The sequence below is a fragment of the Mchenga conophoros genome, linkage group LG7 (genome assembly GCF_057382185.1).
Source record: "Mchenga conophoros isolate Kocher_MC1m ecotype Shallow Benthic linkage group LG7, M_conophoros_male_GT1.1, whole genome shotgun sequence".
In the NCBI taxonomy this organism is placed as follows: Eukaryota; Metazoa; Chordata; class Actinopteri; order Cichliformes; family Cichlidae; genus Mchenga; species Mchenga conophoros.
In genome coordinates, this window is record NC_140532.1 from 45,705,651 (window position 1) to 45,720,005 (window position 14,355).

A 14,355-nucleotide genomic window follows, 5' to 3' on the forward strand; every position below is an offset into this window, starting at 1 on the left:
ATTGTATACACAAACATACCTATTCTGCAAATTCAAAGATCAAGCTGAAATTCATTCTCTGAATTATTATTGTTGTAATTCAACTTAAGCATATTTTTTCGTTTAAGTGTGGTTCAAAAATTTCTTTGGCAGTGGACACTGAAGGTTTTCAAGTGACTCGTGACTTCCTGCCACTAGATGGCATAACTGGCTCGTACATAAAAGCGACCTGTTGAGCCTCTTCACTAAAGGCAACTCTAGGAAACTTCTAATACTTCTAATACCGTCTTGTAATACCAAACTGTTATAAGTTCAGGCTATAATATAGGCATTTGAGCAAACCGGTACAAACTAAATAAATACATAAAAATAAGGGAACATTTAAATCATACATCATAACGCGATGAATGAAATGTTAGAAATAAGTTCTATTAACAGCCAAATTCAGTAATAACAAAATGACTTTACAAAGGTTAATGTAAACGAAAAGCATCATTCCAGAAAGAGATGCATAAATAGAGTGCTCCCTAAATATTTTTTATTTCTGCACTTTATTAAAAGAAAAACTTCTGTCTGTCGGTCTGTCTGTCTCTCTCTTATATATATATATATATATATATATATATATATATATATATATATATATATATATATATATATATATATATATATATATATATATATATATATATATATATATATATATATATGTATAGTAGTTTAGTAGTTTACATGCGGTACTTTTGTTACTGTCACTGTTTATTGTTCATCATCATGCACCGTTATATTGTTATATTGTTATATGTCCCTTACAGTATCTGTGGTCGTTCACGTGGGATGGGGCTATCAAGCGCACAGCTTTTATTTCAGTGTGTTTGTGTGCTACTTTTGTTGTATTAAACAAAGTCATTACACACTCCTTTATTAGCTATTAAATGTCACAAATTATTGAAATTACAGTAGCTGTATGTTCAAGTCAAACAATCGTTATCACTTTATCACTGGCCCCTCAGAGAGCTCTCACCCAAGATTTGTCATTTGGCCTAGTGTGCAGTTAATAAACCTGCGCTGTAGCCGCTTGGGGGCGTCGTATCTCGGTACTATTACAGACGCATTGTCGCCTTCCGTGCAATAAAATGGCAGATATGCCCATCGAAGGCGCCAGGTGAGCAATAAGACAGGCCAATTGAGACAGTTTGTATGATGTCTACACCTATTCACTAGCGCCAGGTTTGCTACATATTAACCAGACAATATACGACTCTTCGTGTCGCTGATAAATTCACGACACGAAGAGCAATATAGAGGGTAATCAAGGGATGTCGTAGTCTTAGTCTCTGTCCGAAAGTAACACACCTTCACCACGCTGCCTCATCAGCAGTGTCAGTTTCATGTGGCTCCTCTGACGCTGTCCTTTTCCTTTTCTTTTCTTTTACTAAACCGAAACTAAATTGCGGACCTGTTTGGCCAAAAAGGAACTTTTTCAAGATGCGATATTAAATCCAAAAATTGCTGGCCTGAAAACCCCCAAATTCTCATAGCTTGTAAAATTATTTCAAGATTTTCTTTTAAACTGCACCACCTTTCTTTCAGATTTCCACAAAAAGATTAATTCATAGTATATTTGTAAAACTCTAGCTTGCATTAGACGTCAAGTGAGACCCATAAAAACGGCGCTGAATTACACCGTGAGGCCTCTTATCCAGGTAGCCATCCCAGGTTCTGACTTATCTTAATTTGACTTTTTGAACACAGCCTAGAGAGACTTCACTCACCTTCACAAAGTAATCAAAAACATGGTGGCAGAATTTTTTGGGACTGTATCGCACAATCCCAGCCTTCTACAGGCCGGTATGCGAATTTAATTGCGAATTGTAGTTTAAAATAGTTCTCCGCTGTATTGGATAAAACGAGAAAAAAAGAAGAAAGAAAAGAAAAGAAAAGAAAGGCATTTCGACATTTTATTGAAACTTTCAAGAACACGATGTCGATGTTGTAAACTAGACATAACTCCAATACAACATAACCCACTGACAACTTAAGAAACACAAAAAGAAACCTTCATTTTTTCGAGTATGCGGCACTTTTAAGATCAGACTCGCAAAGTATGTTAATAACAGAAAGATTGTCCACTTTTTTCACACTTCAACAGCACTTTTTTTCTTTTAAAAACCCTTCTCCAAAAATAATATATACGTTTTTTCAAGCCATTGGTGCAGTGCGTTGTCGTTTTTTCATTCGTCTTAAACAGTAGGACTTCACACACGAGGACAGGTGAAAATACAATGGCACATGAGTGTGAATAACTAGCTCAGTGGATATTTGGGAAGGGGGTAAATTCCATATTTTAAATGGGGTATAAATGCAGATGGCAACAAAAAAGGATAATAGTCCACAAACTATCTTTACACAGGTATATCGACAATAAATTAAGAACAGATCCCTAAAAACAAACTACTCAGTTGTATTTACAAGCAATAACAATATGAAATAATTACATAAATATTTTATATATTCCTATTTACAGCGATGATCAATACCACCTTTCATTTTCATTTCTTTTTTCTTTTATATTTACTTTAAATTCCTGCTTCCCTTTGCCTGCATGCCTGGGTCACACACTTGTCTCGGAGCACCAGTCATTTTAGAATCGGCCTAATCTCATTAAAAAAACGCATGAAGAAAAACAAATTTCTTTCTTTCTTTCTTTCTTTCTTTCTTTCTTTCTTTCTTTCTTTCTTTCTTTCTTTCTTTCTTTCTTTCTTTACAGTTCATAACCTAATTGAAAAGAAAATTAAATGAATACCTGATAATTATATTCAAATGGAATATCTTCCCACAATTTTTCGTTTAACTTTTTTTAGTGTTGAAACGACATTCGGTTTCTTTTAGAGGGCATGCAACGTTTTCAATGAATTAAGAGCTACAACAAAATACAGCAGTCTTTCAAAGGTAGGTCAAACGGTAGTGAATGCAGATAAGTCAAATCAAATCAGAGTGCATATTGAAAAAAAAAACACTTCACCCCCCGTGTGTACAATAACGTTAGGAGACAGGACACAGCAGCAACTTCTCCTAAATCTGTAAGTCACACCCATGCCAGCGATTCAGTTTCAATACTTGTACGGTATTCATATGACAGGATACGAGTGATGTTTAATTTAACAAAAAAAAGAAGAGCAAGAGAAAGAAATATACAGATCAGATGATTATTAAACAAAGTGCATTTCAGAAACGAAAAAGGTCCAACAGTTCACGGTTTGAGCTTTTCTTTAAAAAAACAACAACCCTGCATTAGTCTACGAGGGTCAGTGATGTCATCACCTTCAATGTGTCGATGTGTTTCTCTTTTCAGGACAACAAAACACCCCATAAGAAGCAGATTTGAAAACAAACAAAAAAAAATCCTAGGGGGACCCGCTCCGTGGCCTGTCTTGGTTTGAGTCGAGTCCACTGACCAGGCGCTGAATGCTCTGAAGCTCGTTGGCCGCGTCTTTCTCCGTGCAAGTCTTTGGGGACATGGAGACCGATCCGGAGGATATTGTGGACGAATGACTGGTAACTTCCGACGTGGAATCCAGGGTGACAGCGGACACTGGGCTCGCTGGTACGATGCCTTCCCCTTTCAGCTCGGCCCCGCCGCTGGCCATGGAGGGCATGGCAGTGGTGAGCAGCGTGCTGTCCGGTACCGTCATCGGGAGAGAGTAGGGGCTGTACCTGAGTCGGGGACGGACTGCGTTCAGAAAAGGGTGTCGGTGCACTGTGGAGGAGGCAGCAGACGAGGCTGCCGCGGCTGCTGCCATGTACGTGTACGGATAAGGGAATAAATTGCCAAAGGGAGACATGGCAATGCCCTGCGGGTAAATGGGAGAAACTGAGAGTGAGCCACATATCACACCGCTGATCACACCATTCAAACACTTCTAACAGAGTAAAACAACACGTGAGCCTCCCAAAAAAGAAGGGGAAAGGCAAGAGAAATGCATTTGAGTTATGATTTTCCCAAAATTTAAAAGCTTCATTTTATCACACTTCATCGAATCTGCTTGGAGATTTTACGTTCACTGATCCAGAACGAGGATTTGACTTGTAAAGATCGTAGTAACTTCCATGCATTACAAAATATTCAGCCGGAAAGCTTTACGATCCACTCTAAAAACACATTTTGCACTTGTTTAAGAATTAAGAAAAATCGGGTTCCCTGATACTTCCGCTAAAGAAACCATAAGGCTTGCTTTGATAATAAATAGGGGGAAATAGACACTTTGTTGTCTATTAAAACATAATGATCTTTCCTTATTTGAGTCATACGGTTTTTTATTACTCACCATTGTGGCTCTAAAATACTAAAATTATAATAATAATGACCTTTTATGAAAACAAAACTAGCAGAAGAAATGATAAAAAGCTTTTTGTAAGGTTGCCTCAAATCCAGCCTTTTTAACCAGACATAGTTACTCCAGAATTAACAACAAGAGTCCAAAGTGAAATCTAGTAAAACCATGCCCACGACACCGTGCTCAGTCAAAATACAGCTGCATGACTTCACTTCGAATATTAGCCCATTTGGCCTTAAAACAAAATAAACAAACCCCCGCAAGAACAATACAGCCGCACACGCACAACCACACGCACACTTTCTCAAATCGTGTTCACGCTAACTTGTGAGCATTAAATGCATAGAATTATCTCACACGATATTAAATCTGGGCCTAGTCGGCTGTGTTGAAATGCCAATCACATGTTTGCGCAAAGCTGGCGGTAGGCCCACAGGCCAGAGAAAACGGGTTTTACCTGTGATGCCAAGACGTGTTGCTGCAGATGAAAGGGCAGACCTGGCGCCCCCGTCAAGCTTTGCGGAGGTGATGCCATACTAGCTGTGTCCATGGTGCTCACCCCTCCCGTGGACACGGCTGTCAATAGTGGTCCCATGCCTGCGGCCATGTTTGAGAATGCGCCCCCCATGTTGAACTGACTGGGGTGCAAGAGAAACGGATGCGCGCTCCCTAGGTGATTAAAAAACTGTTGTCCTGTTAGGCCTGTAGGAAATCCAAAATTATGCAGGTGGCTGTGACCTATGTGTGCGCTGTCAGTCTGAACGGTCAAAGGCATGAAACTGTCCTTGCTTATTGACCTACATTCGTCCGTTTTGGGATGGTCCTGGTTCGGGCTCTTGAGTTCTTCTCCAGAGCGGGTGGTACTGGAGATAACAGTGATGGGGCTCTGCCGTGAGTCTGCCTGGCTTTTCTCAGTCCTGGGACCGCTTTCGCGGGTCCTACTAGTAGAGTCACTGCTACTGAACGGATGCCCTTTAGCTGGACTCGCTTCGTGATCCTTCCCGTCCTCTGTGGTGGTGGAAATCTTGCTGGAGTCCGGACCATCTTTATTGTGTCCATCTTTGCTCTCGTCGTCGCTATCCTCATCGCTGTCGCAGAAGTCTGTAAGTAGGAGGAGTAGAATATCAGTTTCCCTTTCGCACATGGGTGAATCATGGCAATAATAATAATAACTCCTACTATCTGAGGTAGCCCGCTACAGCTGACCCTCAGAGGTCGAATAGAAAACAAACACGCAGGACATTTATTGCACAATAGGAATCCACACCGATGAGGTTTATTTGCATTGCTTCCAATAATAGATGGCGGTGTGTTACACATTCTCACATGGCCTTTTTTGAGTATTTTAATGTATTTTTGCAAATTGCTCCAAAACAGCTGTAGCAGACACAACAGCACCAACTATACTGAGGCTAATCCTTGTTTAATTGTTTATTGTTAATCTGAACGAGACGGTAATTGTAGAGACTTTCCCTATCAATTTTCCTCATGTAAATGATCAACTATTCATTCATAGCTTGGCTTCGCAGATTTAATTGAACACATTACGTTCAGCTACCCTGAAAAAGTCTTGGCATAGTGGAAATTTTACGAGTTGACACATAACTTGTGATCAGAGCTGTGACTAGTGGTGGGGTCTGTCAGCCTACCTTTCAGGTGTGGGGGGCCCACTGTAGACACGGCAGGGGACGAGGCCTGGCCGAAACACTTAAAAGAAGGCTGCTCTCCAGAGGAGTCGTCTGAAGCCCCGTTTTCCTTTTTCTGATGCTCCTCGTAGGAACGCATGGATTGCAGGGCCAGCTGTTTCCTGCGCGCAAGTAGCTAGGTTATTATAGGTGGTAGCCACAGTTCAGGTTAAAAAACATAACAAATAATGCAGAAGCTTAGTAAGATTATTTTTATTCAAAAGATTTATGACTTTAGAATTAGCCTATAGATTTAGAGTAATCTTGTGAAGAGTCGGACCCCCTGCGGTTAATGTGGAAGCTTAGACGTAGTTTTAATCCAGCAAGATCACTGTCTGTCTACATGTAGCCTAAATGCAGTAAGTCTTTTCGCCCTTTATTTTCACGTATATTCCCGTTTTTCCCTCTAGCTTACCTCTTTTCCCTTCTCCCATTGCCCGTGTCACGGAATCCTTTAGCAAATGGATTATGGTCGATTTTCAGCTGCGTTATCTGAAATAATTGAAACTGTGTGTAAATAACAGTAAATAGGAAAGGAAACATCCCTAAAAGTCATTCAGTGCCGCTTTAAGCCAGTTATTGTTCCAACTTTACAAGACACAATGATCACTGGTCCCAAAGGCCAAAGTTTTGTGGAACTTCTCTTTGGGGGTTTTAGAGGTAAAACACGCGATAAACAAAAAGACGCATGAACACAAAGGAAGCAGCAGTCCTACTATTGGCACGTTTCTCCACGAGTGTGAAGTATGCAGCGTTGTTTGTGATTTTTGCAAAACTTTATTCACTCACCACTTCCCCTCCAACTGGCAGTGATAGAACTGCAGATGGGAGGGCAGATGTGGTGCCAAGGGGTTTCCAGCTCTTCCAAAGAGCCACTGAGACGATTTTTATTTTTATTTTAATTTATTCTTTTTCTTACAAAAAATAAAACGCTACCATGCACTGCAGTCTGAAGCAATTTCCCTCTTTCCCCCCTTTACGTTTCTTCGCCCCCCTGTACACACACTGTAGCTGTACACACACACACACACACACACACACACACACACACACACACACACACACACACACACACACACAGCCTGCAATCACAAATGCAAAGACAGGGAGAACGAGAGCGGGTCTGGGTCTGAGCCAAATCCCTTCCACGTGATTAAATAAAAGAAAGATAACCTGCACAACATTCCTCTGAATTATGACTTTCCTACCACAGACTGGTGAATGTGGCACTTAGTCGCAACCCCCCACCCCTCACTCGCCAAACCCTGACCCACGCTATGATACTACAAGCTCCCAGCCTCAAACAAATATGACGTCTTTCATATTTTATGACAACAAAAAGGTGCAGAGCAGAAAGGAAAGCGCGTCTGTCACGGCTAGGGAGGCTACATTTGAGAAAAAAAAATTCAGAATATAAGTTTAGCAGACCTCTGGGCAATAATTGCGCTTACCTTGTCATTTTGATAAGCGGTCACAGCAATGAAATCCGTTTCAGGAAAAACATAAGTCCTGAAGGTACTGTACGGGAGTTTGAGAATATCGTTGGCCCTCACAATGTGAAACCGGGGCTGATATTTGTGCATCGAGTTAAGAATGGTCTGCAACACACACACAGTCACAAACATGAGCAATTATAAAAGGCTCACAATACAAAGAGATTTGTTTATTCTGTGTTACTTTTTAGGATCGCTAGTTTGTTAAAACATAAGCTCTCTTCGTATTAAAATAGACAAATCGAGCCATATCTGCACTAAAACAAGTTTAAATGTCAAGCTTAATATTTGCAATAAATAAAAAAATAACTCTTACAAAATATCTCAACATGACCACGTTTGACATTTTTATTTTTGTAAACGGGTCTTTTAGGTGTTCATTTAAAAAAACAAACAAACTGTACTAAAATAAAACAATCAATTTTAAATCATGACGACATGTGTTTACTAAAGCGGTAAGTTGATAAATAGGGAAATTGACATACATTAGTTGAACTTACAAATCCATGCTTGTCAGAGATGTTATTTGTCAGCTTGAGTTTGTGAAAATTGACGACTTTTGACATCCACTGTTCACCAGTAGCCGGACTGTCCGGGTGAATGTACATCCTCTTTGGCATTTCGGGGTCGGCCTTTCCTGCCACCATCCAGCGGGAGTTATGAAATTTGTACCTGCAGTCGTCGGCTGCAACTATATCCATCAAGAGTATGTACTTTGCCTTCTTGTCCAGACCAGTGCACCTCACTTTGAACGGAGGGAACATCCGCCTGTGAAAGAACAAAAATATATTATGAACACGAATGCGTTACAAAATAAATCACGGGGTAACATTTCCAACGATATTTTAAAAAACACAATGTTTTTTAGGTGCACGTAAATAAACTAAGGTCTAGATTTTAAGAAGTGTATTACACCGCTATAATCTCAGTGTGGCAGCCTGCTATTAATTAATGTAAGTATGTGTTGGTAAACAAATATATTATGAGTATGTACTCTCCAATAAATAAATGATGTCTTGATTCTTAATGTCACGAAAGGCCTACACACACACACACACACACACACACACACACACACACACACACACACACACACACACACACACACACACACACACACACAATAAGATTACCGTGATGATAAAATTAATTTAGTCAGAGCTCTATGAGCCACTTTAATAGAGTATTCTGACAACAGAAAATTTAGATAAAAAGGGCAGTGGGTAAAAAAAATATTATCAAGCTGTATTTTATATCATAAGCTGTGTATAGATTTTTCAAGTGAAAACTAATGAAAGACAAGGTTTAATATTAATAATTCATGAGTTGCATGCATAATCCCTTTTATTTTATGCGAGTGTATGCTGTTTTCCACCAATAAACACGTCCTAGGAAAGTGTCTTTGCAGGCTGTGTGAACACGAAAATTTACACTGTAACTACAGATGGTCTCTTTATTTTCCGAGCGAGAAATAGATATCAGAAATGGCCGATCTTTGCTGTTTTACTCTATAACTAAAAAATGCAGTTTCAGCGTTATATTTGTGGCATATTTAGACTGAAATGTCAACGTAACCAGTTGAACTTAGAGGAATGTAAAGGCTTTTTTATTTAATTTAATAACTGTACAGTACTCTCTGTATATAGTAACCATTGTCCTTAATGTAAATATGTAAGAAAAATTGTGTATGTTTCTGTTCTGTGTCCTGTGTACTGTTTGCTTGTATATGTGTCTTTTTGGCTGCTGTTACAACCAAATTTCCCCTTGTGGGACAATTAAAGGATTATTCTATACTTGTTCTTCTAAAGCAATTGTAGTAATTGTAATCTATCTGTATGTGTGCAGGCTATGACATAACATCCCACATTTTGATCACACACAACAGGATTCTGCGTTGTTGTTTTTTAAATTATTTGAATAAACACAAAAACATGTTTCACCTTCCGGATTTTGTGATCACCATCTCAGTGCCCTTCTTGTGGAAGAGTTCCCAAAGCTCCTTGGCTTCCAAGTGAACTTTTGGGTCGTCCTCCACCTCTTCCTCAGGCTCCAAAGTCTTCAGAGGCCTGAGGTGGGCGGCAGCAGCCTGATGTCCCAGCGAGGAGAAGTGGAGGCCGGTCTCCGCGGCTCCCATCAGCTGGTCCATGATCGGCTTTCCAAGGGCGCCCGGCAAAGAGAGGGAGCCGCTGGGAGGGAGAGCCAGGGCCGGGAAGAAGGGAGGCTGGTGACCCAGCATCGCACTCATGGCAAATTCCGGACCCCGGTGAGGTATAAACGGATGATATGCCATACTTGATCCTTGTATGACTGGATCTCTCATCAGGAAGTTCATCCAAGAGCAGGCAACAAACGTAGACGACTGGCTGGATTGAAAGCAATACTTCTTAGAACACTAAGGCTCGCGTATGACAGAGCCAAATGATGGCAAAATAAGAAGCAAAAATCAAAACAAATCTGGAGTTGGAAAGCTTTTTGGAAATTCCTCCTTGAACTCGACGGGAACAAGCATCCACTATTTTTTCCCAAGTTGCCGGGAAATCTCTGCAGTCATTTGCCGAATCGTTGGTCAAAAGTCTGCAAAGTGAAATGTATAAGTGCTCTCCATTAATCTTCAAGAGTGCTGCCAGGCAGATTTTCTTCGGAGGTTAACGCGCATCGGACAACTTTCTGCGTCTTTCGGACATTAGTCGAATTAAACCGAGTGAGGTGAGTCACTTAATTGACTGCGGTGCATTCCTTCTCTTCTGCTGCTGTTTACAATATCGGCATTCCTGTTAAAATGGGTTCCCTCTTATTGGCTTCAGTCCTGCAGCGAAAGCGACGTGTTGAAATATTTCGATAGCGCCGAATAATCCCCCTGCCTTTACTCGCTCCGGACATGTACCCTCACACGCGCGCACACACTTTATTCCTCCTCTCCCTTTCACGCACACACACATTTCAGGGAAAGACGTGTGCAAAAGAAAGGAGTCCGCTGACGGCCAGCGAGAGAGAGAGAGAGAAAGAGAGGTGGTAAGGTCCCAGCTCCGTGATTTTCCTAGCGCCTCTGTGGCCCATAGGGCTTCATACTGTATGGATGTGTATGCAACAGAGAGTAGCAGCGCTCGGTTTGATTGGCTCTTTGACGCTTTCGGACCAATTGTGTGGCTGCGTGGGCGTGGTTTTAACAGGTCGGGTGGAGGGGACAGACTTCAGACTTATAAAAAGGTGTTTGGAAACTAAAAAGGGCTTTGCCGTGAAACACCACCCTGCCTCAGCCAGTGTTGTGTGAATATGTCAACATCGTTATAGAACTTGCGCTATTGGTCGGTGTGTGAGACCCAGCGAAAGGGAGAGAGCAGACAAGCCAAGCCGGGAGACCGGCTCGCTTTGTCGGCCGGTTGTTGTGTTGCGCTGCTGAATTCCTTCTCTGTCCCATTCCCCACCGTATCACCGTGTTTTCTTTTTTCTTTTTGGTTTGAATACCACGAAGACTGTCCTGCTGGGTTATAATCAGATTTATGTCATAATTTAATATAACAATTAAATTTTTTCACTTCTTAGTTTACAGAGTCTGCGAGCACAGATTTATCAGCACCGGAAAACAGAGGAACATTTCCAGTAACGACCTCCTTTGAAATCAAAGTTCAGGAAAATATGACCGGGTTACGGATGAAGCGCTCTATGATAAGCTCCTGACAGTAATGTAACGTTAGGCGAATATTATGACACCTTTGAGGCTTTCGCTAACAGTTATTTTAACTTGAATTAGTTTATTAGGCTATTTATTTTATTTTGATTTTTAAAAATTTGAAAGCTCACGGGTGTAAGGTGTGTTCATTTTTTTTTCATTTATTATCTTCCTAGATTATACTCCCTACAGTGAGGTCTTCACTTCCACTTTTCCTCATCAAGCCATGTTTGGATTTGACTCGGTGTGAGAGAAGCGTGCTGTACATATGATGTGGAAATACATTATTTTGATGAGCCAGTGAATATAAATATTTTCATTTCGACTTGAAATGGGTTTTATTTAACAGCCAAGTTCATCTTTGCTGAGGCTCATCCCGTATCACAAGTTTGCGCACAAATACCCAGAGGAGCACAGTTCGGGGAGGATGTGCTCACTTGTGCTACTGCATTATCACTTCCCCAACAAAACGTCTATGTTTTGAATCATAGCCTACCAATCAATTCTCTTGTTAAATATAGCACACTTTCCCGGCACAACTGTCTCTGGGAAACAATTCCGTTATAGCCTGCCTCTGCAAAATGACAGTTGCTCACGCTGGATAACCAACTAGGTGTTATTGATAATGCACGGGTATTTTTTTAAGCTATCTGAGCCAGTGTTGTTCCTGTTACACCCGTACAAGCTGTCATAACCTATTTTCCATAACCGCTATAGCCTAAGGTCCACAGTGCACTTCCATAACGGTAACATGCAGTATGCGCCTATTAACAATGCTGATATACTTATAAGATGCTTAAAAACGCCAATTAGAAGCAGCTCATTAGTCGGTGCAGTGACAGTTTTTTCTGCACAGCGTCGAAGTGAACCCAAGACAAAGCCACGCTAGTGCTCTCCAAAATGCAATTTAACCACTAATTCACAAGTAAACTAGAGTGCAGTGGCCAGTCAGCAGCCTTGGGCAAACATTGACCATCAATTCTCAGTCATTTGTCTGTCTCCATGGATCCAGGCGGGGACCGCGTGGATCTGAGAGTCCTTGAGGGAATGAGCAAATTCTTACAAAAATCAACAGGGATGTAGTGAATTATGATGATTCTGCATGCAGCATTCTGAATAGTTTGACAACGTGGAAATGTGGCCTGTTTGTCGCACACTGGTTGTTAGAATTTGTAAAAGCTTGCACTGAATTGAAAACAAAAGCGCTCGTGCTCGCAAGTATCAGTGTGAGACCACCGCGCGCATGTTGTGCAGGTTTTTGTTTATTGTCGGTCGGATGTCCTCTTCATCATAATTATTGTTAGGCGCTGTCTTAGAAACCTGCCCCTCTTGCCTGTGTAGATACTGTATACAAGTACGTAAACTGGAGTGCATGCATATATACCACCAGGAGATGTACTCGGATGTGGCGTATTTTCTCTGTTATTGATTTGCTATAGAAAACAAATGCGCCACTATTGATAAGCTCCAGCAACTTCTGACTGAATGGAGATCTTACAGAACACCTGGAGCTAAGTAGCTAAACAGTGCGTGCAATGTCCAGCATTAAGGTGCTGTTTTCTATATGAGAGCTTGCAGTCATCTCTTTGTGTAAGAGAGGTCAGGTCTGTGTCAGTTACTGGGGCTTATTCTTCTTTAAACACTTGCCCCCATTAGCGGCACATTTCAATTTAGCGCAGGGTGTCATCAAATAGGAAGCAGTGTTGACACTGTGGCAGCCTTCCAGGCTATGTGGCCAAGCTGCCTTCATTAGCTAAGCAAGTAGGGAATGGTCAATACTTATAAACTTTTACAGGGTTAGGGCTCTCAGGGACTTCAGGAGGCTATAAAAAGGACTGAGCTGACACAACTGATTGATGAAGCCAACTTTGTCAGCGCTTCCCTTTTGTACAGAGATCATGCATATCAAAATCAGAAGGGGTAGTATATTTGACTGGACAGCCTCTAAAATTTCTCACTCCACGTGTGTGGGTGGGTGTGTGGTTTGCGTGATTTTGGGCAGCTTCGGGGATGGCTTGTGTTTTAAAGCTGCTATGCTGTACTGTCCACACAGTTTACGGAAATGATCCTTGAACGATGTGACTTAAGATTCTTGGAAAAAAGGTAGAGAAGAAGAAGAGAAAACTACAACCACTCTGTGTTTTTATTACTTTATTTTATTTTTGTTTATATTCCTTTGCAAGCCTTAAAATATTATCAGGGATGAAAAAACCTGCACTGATGTCATGGGTTATGAAGCTTTCATTGCTTAACTACACAGAGCAGCTACACTGTGTAGGTTCATTAAGCAAAGCTTCAAAGACATTCCTGGAATTGATCATGGAGCTGCAAGTGATGTAATGTATGCTGTCCTGTTTATTTGCAGATTGTTAATGATAAGCAAGGACAGACTTGGTGGCACCACTCCTGGATAGAGGAGATTGTCTGGTGAGAATCATCAGCCTTAACAGAACATGATAGGAAAAGGAAACATCACAAGATTGGTGTATCCAAGAAGTATAATGACCCCAAACTTCATTATGTGCACCCCAACAACAAGCAGAGGGGGGGGGGGGGGGGGGGGGTCAATTAACAGCATAATGACTCTCTGAATACAAACCATTTACCTCAGACATTTAGGTGGGGCTAAAATTGATTAACCAAGACCATATTGCCTCCCAAAAAGAGTGCAGACTCTAAATTGCATAGCCAGAATAACACAAATGTTTTAGTCAATTGGGTGGAAGATTGATAAGCTCTTTACCTGTTGATGAAATGTCCATGTTAATCATTTTTTGTCAAGTCAACCCTTGCTCTCATCAATTCTTCCAATGGCCAGTTATGGGTATTGATTAAGGTTTGGTTAAGGTTGTTAATCAGCAGTGATGCAGGCTCATAACATTTACCTTATTGCCACACAGTTAACGATGAAGCAGCTGGAAGATTGGGGTGGGGGGGGGGGGGGCATAAAGCTTTATATTCATAAGTTAAACAGGGCATGCTTTTTTTCTTTTGCACCTCTGGGGTGCAAAGAAAAAATAAAGCAAAAAACCCAAACAAATCTGACACAAGGTATAAAAACCAAACGGATTAATTTATACATTTATTGATTACGTGAAAGGAATGAAATCAGTGTCGCCAGTTTAGATATTGAGAAACTTTACATGCAAACATTTCAGTATAATCGTGTTTAGATCAAGAAATCACAGGAG

The 14,355-nt window shown here is 40.9% G+C and overlaps 1 protein-coding gene across 2 annotated transcripts; it reads right to left on the reverse strand.

Moving 5' to 3' along the window:
- Positions 1-1,926: 1,926 nt before the first annotated feature.
- tbx3a (T-box transcription factor 3a) lies at positions 1,927-10,540 on the reverse strand. Of its 2 annotated transcripts, none has more exons than XM_085279663.1 (7): positions 9,435-10,540; positions 7,995-8,262; positions 7,453-7,599; positions 6,417-6,493; positions 5,966-6,123; positions 4,774-5,417; positions 1,927-3,833 (listed from the first exon to the last, which is right to left on the reverse strand). In XM_085279663.1, exons 1-7 carry the CDS (start codon positions 9,824-9,826, stop codon positions 3,387-3,389), a joined length of 2,133 nt encoding a protein of 710 aa, XP_085135789.1. In that variant the 5' UTR covers positions 9,827-10,540; the 3' UTR covers positions 1,927-3,386. The 2 variants fall into 2 exon arrangements, with proteins under 2 accessions (XP_085135789.1, XP_085135788.1); XM_085279662.1 differs by having other exon boundaries at positions 7,980-8,262.
- Between the last annotated feature and the right edge of the window lie 3,815 nt (positions 10,541-14,355).